The 12,588-nt window shown below is 43.8% G+C and overlaps 1 protein-coding gene across 1 annotated transcript; it reads right to left on the reverse strand.

Moving 5' to 3' along the window:
- Window positions 1–1,320: 1,320 nt before the first annotated feature.
- On the reverse strand, window positions 1,321–10,070 carry hcrt (hypocretin (orexin) neuropeptide precursor). Its single transcript, XM_078424449.1, has 3 exons — window positions 9,990–10,070; window positions 4,954–5,049; window positions 1,321–1,779 (listed from the first exon to the last, which is right to left on the reverse strand). Exons 1-3 carry the CDS (start codon window positions 10,068–10,070, stop codon window positions 1,321–1,323), a joined length of 636 nt encoding a protein of 211 aa, XP_078280575.1.
- Between the last annotated feature and the right edge of the window lie 2,518 nt (window positions 10,071–12,588).

A 12,588-nucleotide genomic window follows, 5' to 3' on the forward strand; every position in this document is an offset into this window, starting at 1 on the left:
TCTCCTAGGGAGAGAAGGGGGTGGAGGGAGGTTCGGGGGAGTTGAGGGGGATGGAGTGGAGGGGAAGGGGGAGGGGAAGGGGAAAGGGGAGGGTGAGAGGGGGAAGGAGGGAGGGAGGGGGAAAGGGTGGAAGGGGGGAGGGAGGGAGGGGGAGGGAGGGGGAGGGAGGGGGAGGGAGGGGGAGGGAGGAGGGAGGGGGAGGGAGGGGGGGAGGGGGAAGGGAGGGGGGAGGGGGGAAGGGAGGGAGAGGGGAAGGGAGGGGGGAAGGGAGGGGGAGGAGGGAAGGGAGGGGGAGGGGAGGGGGAGGGAGAGGGGAAGGGAGAGGGGAAGGGAGGGGGAGGGGAGGGGGAGGGGAGAGGGGGGAGGGGAGAGGGGGGGAGGAGAGGGTGCTGCATCAATGCAAGAGAGGTTTGGGCTCAATGGGTCCACTTGGTCTAGTTCATCGAAAAATAGAAACATAGAAAATAGGTGCAAGAGGAGGCCATTCGGCCCTTCGAGCCAGCACCGCCATTCATTGTGATCATGGCTGATCATCCACAATCAATAACCCGTGCTTGCCTTCTCCCCATATCCCTTGATTCCACTAGCCCCTAGAGCTCTATCTAACTCTCTTTTAAATCCATCCAGTGATTTGGCTTCCACTACCCTCTGTAGACTTCTCAGAGATTCAGCATGGAAACAGGCCCTTCAGCCCGCTGAGTCTGCGCCAACTAGTAATCCCCGTACACTGGCACTTCTCTACCCACGAGGGACAATTTTACCGAAACCAATTAACCTTTGGAGTGAGGGAGGAAACCAGAGCACCCAGAGAACACCCACGTGGTCACAGAGAGAACGTACATACTCCGTACAAACAGCGCCCGTAATCAGGATCGAACCTGGGTCTCTGGCGCTGCAAGGCAGCAACTCTACCGCTGCACCACTGTGCCGTCCATGCTGAAGGAAGGCGGCCAGGAGATGCCTGACTGAAACGGAATCCATTTCTCTATCGCCTGCAAGATTCCTCAACAGAATATTCGAAGGAAACACCTTTTATAGAAAACAGCTCAATCAATTCAGTAAATCTAAAAACATAACTTTATTTGCTGTAAGTTCAGGTTAATATTAAAGAATAACCTTAAATTTTCCATTCTAGGAGCCACATTTACAACTCTCAGTGTGGACGTGATTCTTTCACACAACTCTCTTGCTAAAAAACAACAGTTTCATTGCAAACTAATTTCTAAGTTTCCATCAGGAGCTTGAAACTCTCTACAAATTAACTGTTAAAGACAACTTGGCATTTGGCATGAATGCCTAAGCCACAAGGTCTCATTGTTGTTAAAACAATTTCGAATGTTGTGCTGGACATTCACTTGACTCCAAGTCTTTTTTGGCCATTTGGGTCTCTGGAAATTCTTGCTGCTCCTGAGATCCCAGCTGAAGATCCCAACTGAAACACTTTTCCTGCAGCGACGTCTTGTCCTCACACTTCCTGTTGGCTCCTGGGCTGTCTTCTGCCAAAGACACCTGCTGAGGCTCTTCTCTCTTGCCCATAGTGAGAATACCAGTGGCTTGGTTCTCGAGATCATGAAGGAGATGGTGTAGGCGGACCTGGAAGGGCTGGGCATTGGTTTTCCTCTTGCCCAGAGTGAGGATGCCGGCTGCATGGTTTCCAGTTCCACGAAGGAGATCGATGAGCTTGCAGGAGCACGTATGCTGACAGCAGCACTCGGGAACTCTGGGAGAAGCGCCGACCAAGGAGCAGAGCAGGGCCAATGTCAGAATAACACCCAGCTTCTGCAACAGCAAGAACATACAAGAGCACCTTAGCTCAAATGTGACATTGTAAGGCTGTGATGTCAAATCAGTTAGTTACTTTGGATAATTGTAAATCAAGATACATTCAATTACAATTGAAACATTAGGTTCATTGTTACACAAACTTAAAAATCTAGAGACAGGAGAGCACTGGTTTATCAGAGATGCAATGCTTGGATGTGATGTTAAACCTGCTCAGGTGAATGTGAAAATCTATTTCAAAGGACAAGGCAGCGATCCCAAGCATGTTGGCCAATATTTATCTCACAAGCATAAAAAACAGATTAGGTGCAGTTTTTGGAAACTTGCTAAGTGACAAGCGGCTGACCAATTTCACACAACAGTAATTATATTTTTAAAGCACTTTGTTGTCTCGTGGGGCATTCTGAAGGGGACCTGGAAGCCTCATTTAATGCAAATCTTTTTATCTTTTACCTTCCTTTACACAGGTGCTGCTTGGTGTCTCCAGAGTTTTCTGCTTGGATTTCACATGTCAGCTTCTGCAGTATTTTGCTTTTGTTACCGATTTGAGTTCCACATTAGATTAGAACGCAAAAACAACAATGGACACCTTGATCTGTTGCATGATCACTATCTTTGTTCACATGATTTCATGCATAGAGTGAGCTTCCCATGTAACATTTGGCAAATGCGAAGTGTTGAGGTGATATTAGATTGTTTTCAGTGCTTTACTTCCCTGTTTACAGCATTTGCCTCAAACTGTATATGCTGTTCTTCTTTTGCCCTGCATGTTTTTACTGATGCTTTGCAACAACGATTCATCTCTATTTAAAACGTAATGCCATTGTAAACTTTTCACATGAGGCAAATGCAGTAATCAGGAATATAAAGCACTCAAAACAATCTAAAATCACCCCAGCACTTGGCAAATGCAAATGCATATGCTATTCTGACTTTTTCCTTTGTAAATACTAGATAGGTAAATACATGCAAGAGGTACTTAATCTTCATTAAATGGAAGAAGGGTTCCACTAAAATTAATGCATGTGACTACCACAATCAATTCACCCATATCCACATCTGTGGGTATTCAGCAATATGCACTGAAGAATATTTCTGTAACTATAAACTTTGTGCCCAGATACCTGCAATTACATCCAGAATGGGCTGTGCAAAATTTAAATTGTTCTTTTCAGAAGGTTTAAGTTTTAGTTTAATACCTAAGCCAATTATTAAAAGCTTCACCACCAAAGCCCCACCTCCGTAATAATGAAACCACCCCTGATTGCCATGTGATAAATTTGTTCAAGTTGAGCATGTTCAGAGTGTGTGGTATGTAAAGAATGACTGCAAGAAGATCGAATAATATTTAAACCAGGAAATCAATTGGAATAAGAATATAATGCATCTGCACAGACAATGGAAATCAGGCAAATGGTTCACAAATATGAAAAATATAAATAACTATAAATATTCCTAAATTCATAAATATAAATATGAAATATAAAAAAGTACAATGGCATTGTTCAAATAGAGATGAATCATTAGTTGGAATACATCAATAAAACCTGCAAGACAAATGAAATAGTCAGAATAACATGCAAGGCAAATGTTATATTTATCAAAGATTTCTGCATTTGATGAATTCACAACATGGTTTAAACAAATTAATGTTTTAGTGCTTCCTCCCCATCCTTTTTGGTCAAAATTTCATTTAGGCAACCAAGAGAAGTATTTTGAATAGCTTCTGGGAAAAACAATCTAATTGCCAACAATTAAATGCATGATATAAAGATGGTTTTGACACTGATGTGAACCAAGGTGGAGTCAGTGAAAACACTTCCAGAAATCCAAGATCCATAAAAATCTATATAAAAAGGAGCAAGGTAGAAGTATCCCAAAGCTCTTTATAGTAAGTTAAACATCTATTCCCATTGAGGAGACACAAGAGACTGCAAATGTTGGAATGAAGAACAAATACTAACCTGGCTGGAGAAACTCAACAGGTCATGCAGCATCTGTGGGGGGGGGGCAGGAATTATTGACATTTCGATGATAAATCCTGCATTAGAACAGATGAGGAGTCTCGACCTGAAACGTCGACAATTCCTTCGCTCCCATCCACCCACCACAAATGCTGCTTGACCCACTGTGTTCCTCCAACAGTTGATATTTTGCTCTGTTATCATTGTCATGCAGTAGACTTGACAGCCAATGTACACAAGAACAACGAGGGAAAATAAACCAATAACTCATTAATTTAGCAAATTCATTGAAAAATAAATACGAGCCAGGTCATGAAAGACAACCTTGCTGCATGGAAACATCTCACCCAGACACCACATGAAATACTAAGTTTAGATTTTTGGACTCGGGTCTCTGGAGTGGGGCTTGAATCCACAACCTTCTATCTCAGAGCGATTAATGCCAGCCCCTTAGCTACAGCAGACTTAGTTTTAGTTTCGTTTCGTTTACTTTAGAGATACAGCATGGAAACAGGCTCCTCGGCCCACCGACACCGCACCGACGAACGACCCCCGCATGTTAACACTACCCCACACACACCAGGGACAATTTTGCATTTACACCAAGCCAATTAGCCTATAAACCTGTACGTCTTAGGAGTATGGGAGGAAACCAAAGATCTCGGAGAAAACCCACACAGGTCACAGGGAGAACGTTCAAACTCCGTACAGACCAGCACCCGTAGTCAGGATTGAACCCGGATCCCTGGCGCTGTAAGGCAGTAGCTCTACCGCTACACCACCATGCCGCCACACTTACAAAGCACAGAAGCAAATGAGAGTTACACTGGGCCAAAAGATCTCAACCAACCACACATATAACAAATCAATGTTTTTGTCAATACTTGACGAGAGTTTTGACATCGGTGATTAAGCTTCTTGGGCTGAGGTTCAGCAGTGAAAGATGCCAACTTTCCTTTAGATAAATTCAAATGAAACATGTCTGTAACTAACAAAACAGGCAATAATAAAAAATAACAATGAGGTTAGTTTCAGTTCTCCTATATTTGCCTTCAATATATCCATGTCCTCACAATTTCTACATTTCTTCCATTCACCTCAGTTTTTCCCTTCTCTTTTTACCCCATTCCCCTACCACCCCAACCCACATCCCAGCTTCCCACCTTTCTCCCTTCTCATAAACACACATGGACCTGGCTCGTATTACTTTCATTGCCGTGGTTTCCTTCTTCACCAATCCTTTGCGGAACTGAGCTATCGTGCGGAATATTCTTGCCACAGGTGCTTCAGTCGTTTTCTTGAACTGAAGTGGAACTAATCTCTGATCCCTTATTTATATTATTTTCATTTCGTATTATCTCTCAGCATTCTTTGTTCAGGGACAATGGTGCCATTCCAACTCACCACTGCAACAGTGATTCACATCATTTTTCTTCAATTAGTGCTTCTCATTAGCTCTTGTACCATTCATTTTGAAAACAAATGGAAAATAGGAAATCTGTCAGCACTGATATTACCTGGAATAAATGTCACTCTTGGATTTGTGCTGTGAGTGAACTGCTGGGACTTTGAGAGAGAGCCAGTTAATTTCAGCATATCTACAGCATTCTTCCTTTCAAACTAGCCCCATTCAGCTTCACCTGAATACGTCGTAAATCTGTAACCTAGCACTAATAAGCTGCTGATCACCGGAGGAATGTGCTATTCCTTCCTGGAGATGCAGCTCGTTCAACCTTTATACATATTTGCTCCATTCAGTTTTTCTTGGTCAGGACTTGTATCTCATTCCACAAATACTTTCAATACAATCTTACTATCTCAGGTTTTTGCTACTGTCGACAACCAAAAAACATCTCTTCCAATTTAAATCTTGCCTCACAATCCCAAGCACGATGGGGGGAAATAAAGAAGGGTCTCGACCCGAAATGTCACCCATTCCTTCTCTCCAGAGATGCTGCCTGTCCCGCTGAGTTACTCCAGCATTTTGTGTCTATCTTCGGGAGAAAGTAAATACGTTATAGGATAATAAAGCATATTATTTAAAGTTATTTTTTCAAGGTCAATAAAGTTACTTATGTTTTTTCCTACAAAAATTCTTCACCTCTGTCATGAATTCTCAATGTGTTTCTCAGTAGGTGTAGAATGTCCACAAAGCACAAAGAAGTTAATATTGAATTTGGTCACCCAACAACATCATTACCTCATAAACCACTCCATTAACACCTCTGTTGTAAATTATGTTCAAAACCTTTAAGCACTGTTCCCTGTATGCAATAATTATTTCCCTGTTTCCAGCTAATTCCTAATTCTTAAGTAGTTTTATCCCAAAATTGAGATGGAAATAACTTTTGCAAAATTTTTATTCAGATTTAATCTCCTTCACCCTCGCTGCGTCCCCATAAAATAGTCCTTTACATTTCTCACTTGGTTTACAAGGAGCAAAAAGTGAGAAATCAGCCCTGATGCAGTAACTGAGACCTGAATGCTGGTTTATACACCTACAGCTCCAGGGCTATGAGGCTTTGGGTGGGATACGGTGGTTCGAAGAAAGAGAGGATTGGAGAAAATAAAAGTTTGTTTTACACAGCACGCAGGCAACCAGGTTCTCCTTTGTTGAACTAGCCAGGTAACATGGACTCGGTAAATGAGACGATTGGACCATTTTAGTTCCCTGCACTTCTCCGGAGACCATATTATTATCAATGGAGACATAAGAGAGTGCAGATGCTGGAATCTGGAGCAAAAAAATTATTTGTTTTTTGTATTATTATCAGTGTTTGTGTTCGTGTTTCAGGCAATTATACCAGTGTGTTTTTTGATAACGGCACAATAAAATTCGTTGCCATTTTTAAACTAAATCTGCTTGTTTAATATTTATGCCAAAATGACTGTGGATCCTGCCTTGAAGCAACAAAACATCGAGCTCTCTCCCGCTGCCAGGACGTGATTCACAGCCAGCTGCTCTGGCACTGACCCTGCAGACTGAGTCATGGTGTCATAGAGTCACATAGCACAGAATCAGGCCCTTCGGCCCAACATGTCCATGCCAACCAGGATGCCCATCTAAGCTAGTCCTATCTAAGCTAAGAACCAACAGGGAACAAACCTCTGCATCCACACAACTCAGTAAATTATAAATTAGATCAAATTGCATGTACAGAAAGTAAGGAAAAGATAGATTTTTAAAATAAATATCGCTATTAATAATTTTACGTATTATCCCTTGTATTTGTGATTGGAAGCGAATCTTACTTCTTACCACCAACCTGGAGAAAACAGAAACAAAACTCATCCAATTTGCAGCACAGACTGAGGCCGTTCGATTCTTTATGTCTGTGCAGCTCTTGCAAGATCCATCCAGTTGGTCCACTCTCTTTCTCCACAGCCTTCGCCTTTTCTCCTTTTTGATTACTAATACATATAGATTTATTGAAGACCTTTCAAAGGTCACTGTTGAACGCAAAGTTGAACTTTGAATCAATTTCCAAATGCTGTGATCATGGAACTGAGAGCAAGGTGCTCGTGTGTCTTGCAGTCAGTCTGGGCTTAGAAACATAGAAAATAGGTGCAGGAGTAGGCCATTTGGCCCTTCGAGCCAGCACTGCCATTCAATATGATCATTGCTGTTCATCATCCAAAATCAGTACCCCGTTCCTGCTTTTTCCCCATATCCCTTGATTCCATTAGCCCGAAGAGCTGTATTTACCTCTCTCTTGAAAACATCCAGTGAATTGGCCTCCATTGCCTTCTGTGGCAGAGAATTCCACAGATTCACAACTCGCTGGGTGAAAAAGTTTTTCCTCATCTCAGTCCTAAATGGCCTACCCCTTATTCTTTGCTTGCTTTTCTCCAGAAACTAGTAGCTGGGACAGTCAAGGAATGGGGTCCTGAGTAACGCTCCACTGCTGGTGATATCCGCACTGCCAAGGCTGGCCATTCAGGGTATGTCTGAGGCTCTTGGATCGGAGGCAGGGCCATGTCCATTGGAGAAGAGCCAATTCTTTGAGAGTCCGCAGAGCCAAGATGTACTGTCCTGATCCTGGTAATGAACTCCCATCTCCCACCGTCCCCATTGGGGACCTTTGAATTATCTTTAATTGGACTTTACCTTGGACTAACTGTTGTCCACTTTATCCTTCATCTGTACACCATGGATAGCTTGATTGTATTCATGTGTATTCTTTTCTTTGACTGCAAGCAAACAAATGCTTTTCACTGTACCTCAGTACACGTGACAATAATAAGATTTGAGTTTGAGTTTAGTTCATTGTCACGTGTACCGGGATACAGTGAAAAGCTTTCGTTCTGCACTAACCAGTCAGCGGAAAAACAATACATGATTACATTCAAGCCATCCACGGTGTACAGATACATGATGAAGGGAACAACGTGAATAACATTTACCATAAGATAAAATAAACTGAACAAAACAATGTTTTTTTCAGGCTCAGCTTCTCCAACAGTGTCAACGCTGAGGAATGTGAAAGACTGCAGGAAGAACGTTCAGCTCCACTCTTGTACCCAAACACCTCTCTCGGCGGTGACATAAATCAGCCTGCACCTCTGAGAAAGCAGCGTTAGCATTAGCAGGCTTTTCTCCAAGTGCCCCAATGTGCTGCTTAGCCCAGCAACAGAGAGACCACTGAGGCATGGCGCTGAAGGAACGCATTCATGTACCCTGATTGAATGGAGAAGAAAGTGGCCTCTCGGGCTCAGGGATCTGCCAGTATCGCTGGCAGCCCTGTGTCTAGCCAATTATTGACTGCACTCATGCCATGGAGAAGGTCACAAATAACCAGGACCTTTCCATAGACAGAAAGCTTTCCACTCTCTCAATAAAGGAAGAAGGGTCTCAACCCAAAATTTCACCTATCTATGTTCTCCAGCGGTGCTGACTAAAGATAATAGAGCAGAGCAAGATAGATCATTCCTTCCAATCACCTATACTGAAGTGTAGTACGCAGAGGAGCCATTTTAGTAAGCAAAACCCGCTGTCTGTTCTGCGGCTTGCTGTATAATTAGTGTTTTGGGGAACAGTATGTGTGATGATACCATAAAAATGCAGAATATATCTCATCTATCAATTCACAGATGTTTGTTATTTTTCTTTTTAAATGTTTCTGCACGTTTCTGCCTACTAAAATGGCGCCATGACATACTATGGTTTTTAGGGTCGAGTGCTCTATCTTGCTCTGCTCTATTATCTTTGGTGCTGACTGACCTGCTGTGTACTCCAGCACTTATTGTCCTTTTGTGTATTAACCAGCATCTGCAGTTCTTTGTTTCTATATCTCCATTATCTCAACATGTGCAGTAGGTTGTCGTGGAAGATATCCAGAAGAATATCCTGATGGTGAATGCCATGTTTACAGGAAGCACAAGGGATTTCTTCACCCTGTGTAGTGACGCAGTGGCGCAGCTGGTAGAGCTGCTGCCTCACAATGGCACAGACCCCAAGTTCGACCCTAACCTCAGGTACTGTCTGTGTGGAGTTTACACCCTCTCCCCCTACATTGCGTGCGTTTCCTCCAGGTGCACCGGTTTCTTCCCACATCGCAAGGGGCGGCACATACACACAGCAAAGCTGCTGCCTTACAGCGCCAGACACCCAGGTTAGACCCTGACCATGGGTGCTGTCTGTGTGGAGTTTGCGCGTTCTCCCTGTGACCGCGTGGGTTTTCTCCGGGTGCTCCGGTTTGCTCCCATACTCCAAAGATGTACAGGTTTGTAAGTTATTTGGCTTCGGTAAAATAGTAAATTGTTAATTTTACTAGTGTGTGGGATATTGCTAGTCTTTGGCGTGATCACTGGTCCGCATGGTAGTCCAAAGGGTCTGCTTCCGTGCTGTATCTCCGAAGTCTAAAGCAAAGATGTATTGGTTTGTAGGTTAACTGGCCTCTGAAATTTGCACCTAACATATAAGAAGTGGATGAAAATGTTGCCTAACAATACTTCTGTGAACGGATGATCGAGGGTCAGCCTGGACTCGGTTGGCTGAACGGTCCGTTTCCATGATGTACTGTATCTCTAAATTAAACCGCGATGGAGTGCCCACTGACAGGCCATTTCAATGGCTGACACTGCTGGTTCTCAGGGCTAAGGGCTATCCTCTACCTCTGTAGCTATTCACATCAGTACACATTCAACCCACAACAGCTGAGCGCTGACACAATGAGAGCCAGAGGCAGCAGAGTGGTGCAGCCAGTAGAACCACTGCCTCACAGCACCAATGATCCAGCTCACCTCGACCCAACACAAAGCCAGGCTGCTGCCACACAGCAGCAGCTTAAAATTCTTCTTGTTTAGTGATAGAATTTTCATCATGTCAGCCACATTGATCAGTACACTATCATCTTTTAACGGTAGTTCCACCTATATCCATTCTTGGTGATATGACACCCTCTACTGGACAAGACCACACTGACAGACACACAGAGACATGCATAAACATTCAAACACTTGTACACACACCACACAGAAACATCAAGAGACAAGCGTGCTTAATTATCACATGTATTTGCAACAAAACAATTAGATTTAGATTTTTTTAGATTTAGAGATACAGCGCAGAAACAGGCCCTTCGGCCCACCGGGTCTGCACCGCCCAGCGATCCCCGCACACTAACACTATCCTACACCCACTAGGGACAATTTTTTTACATTTGCCCAGCCAATTAACCTACATACCTGTACGTCTTTGGAGTGTGGGAGGAAACCGAAGATCTCGGAGAAAACCCACGCAGGTCACGGGGAGAACGTACAAACTCCGTACAGACGGCGCCTGGAGTCAGGATCGAACCTGAGTCTCCGGCGCTGCATTCGCTGTAAGGCAGCAACTCTACCGCTACGCCACCGTGCTGTCGTTGCTGCGCCACCGTGCCGCCACCGTGCCGACAGATTCTTACTTGCTACAGCTTTACAGACCCATAAATGCAATAACGCACATGTAGATATTTCTCAGATCATTCCTGAAATAAACTTTCTCCACTCTACTCTATCAGTCTGAAGAAGGGTCCCGATCCGAAGTGTCATCTATACATTTCCTCCACAGATCTGCCCCCCCCCCCCCACCGGCTCTGTCCCGTGCGTCTTGGTGGTAGGGGTTAGATCTGCATTCAGGAGGATAAACTCTCAGAAAACGACAGGACAAGACAGACACCCCAGAAGTACAGATACCCTATTATATAGTTAGCAGGCCCAGCATGCTTCCTGCCCACCTCAATCGCAACCACCATGGGTGAACCCCAAGCCACTGAGAGTATCATAGCACCAGGTTCAGAGATTGAGGAACATAGCAACTGTGCATGGATAGGTCTGTCATATATATGACACGGGTTCGATCCTGATTATGGGTGTTGTTTGTATGGAGTTTGTACATTCTCCCTGTGACCCCATGGGTTTTCTCCGGGTGCACCAGTTTCCACCCACATTCCAAAGACAACAGGTTTGTACATTAATTGGCTTCTGTAAATTTCCCCTAGTGTGCAGGATTTACTATTTTCATTGTAATGTACGTACGGATTTACTGCCAATAAGGGCGGCACTGTGGTGCAGTGGTAGAGCCTTACAGCTCCAGAGAGCCAGGTTTGCTCCTGACTACGGGTCTTGTCTATCTGGAGTTTGTACATTCTCCCTGTGACTGTATAGGTTTTCTGCGGATGCTTAGGTTTCACCACTCATTCCAAAGATAACAGGTGTGTACGTTAATTGGCTTCTGTAAATTGTCCCAAGTGTGTACGATAGCACTAGTGTACGGGTGCTCGGACCTGGTGGGCCGAAGAGGCCATTTCCACAATGTATCCCTAAACTAAACTAAATATACAGTGTAAAGAATGATGTATTGTGCAGGATTAATTATTTTCCAATGTACTGTACTTATGGTGGCTCCCTCGCCCCTTTCCTCTGCCCCCCTCACCCACCCACGTCCCCTGGCTGGCAACAGGTCCACGGGTCGTCAGTTGGGGGAGGGTTGCCGGGCCCGCAGGAGAGGTTTGGACCCAACAGGTCCACGCTGCACTGGTTGACAATTAAAAACAAGACCATCTATCATAGCCATTTCAATTCACTTCTGCTGGTAAGTTATAAATAGAAGCATGCACACCATGATGTGTGGAATATGAGAGGGTAATGATATCCCTATGAAGGAGAACCATGACAGGAAGTGCCAGGTGCATCTTTCCAATGGACAGGAAATGGGCACAAACATTTAAAAAAGAAATGGTCAATCGGCCATCGGCCTGATTTTGAAAGTTACAATCGCTAGTTAAATTAATTTGCAAAGAGACGATCGACAAATCACTTGCAAAACTTAGAAAGTCAAATAGCTGTAACTTTTGCTTTGCACAAAATAACCATTAAAAAATGGTTCTCTAAATGGTTCTCTAGTTCCAATTTTAACAAGGACAACGGTATCCTTTCAAGATGCAGGTTTCCATGGATTTAATAATTTTCCTATCAATTAAAAAAAAAAACAAGCACATATATTCCTGACCTGATCCAGAGTAAAAGATTGCTCAGCCTGGTATGTTGCTCTCAAATAGCACTAATTAACGAATGGCAATTTGACTCCTTTTCAGTGTAGAATGAAATCTCAGAACAAATGCATAAAACTAATTAGTCCATTAGTTGCAGGAGCTGCAGTGAATGGCTTTCGCTCGGCTTTTCTATTACTATAAATAAACATCCTGATCAAAGTGGAATTGTACTCTCCACAACAGCCACATCACCTCGAGTAAAACAGAGGCAAGCATCCGTCCATTTAGCGTGACCCGTGAAATCATATGTGAACCATCTGACTCACACCTTGGGAATAAACTGTACATAGGTAAGATGCCAGTAGGCC

This window comes from Rhinoraja longicauda, chromosome 29, assembly GCF_053455715.1.
Source record: "Rhinoraja longicauda isolate Sanriku21f chromosome 29, sRhiLon1.1, whole genome shotgun sequence".
NCBI lineage: Eukaryota > Metazoa > Chordata > Chondrichthyes > Rajiformes > Arhynchobatidae > Rhinoraja > Rhinoraja longicauda.

Excerpts from the sequence above, each read along its gene's own strand:
- hcrt (XM_078424449.1), bottom strand. The coding sequence starts at position 10,070 with ATGATGAAAATTCTATCACTAAACAAGAAGAATTTTAAGCTGCTGCTG. Across the intron at positions 5,050-9,989 it reads TGGCTTTGTGTTGGGTCGAG|TTCAAGAAAACGACTGAAGC; the intron begins GTGAGCTGGATC and ends GTTCCACTTCAG. Across the intron at positions 1,780-4,953 it reads AGGAAACCACGGCAATGAAA|AAGCTGGGTGTTATTCTGAC; the intron begins GTAATACGAGCC and ends TTGCTGTTGCAG.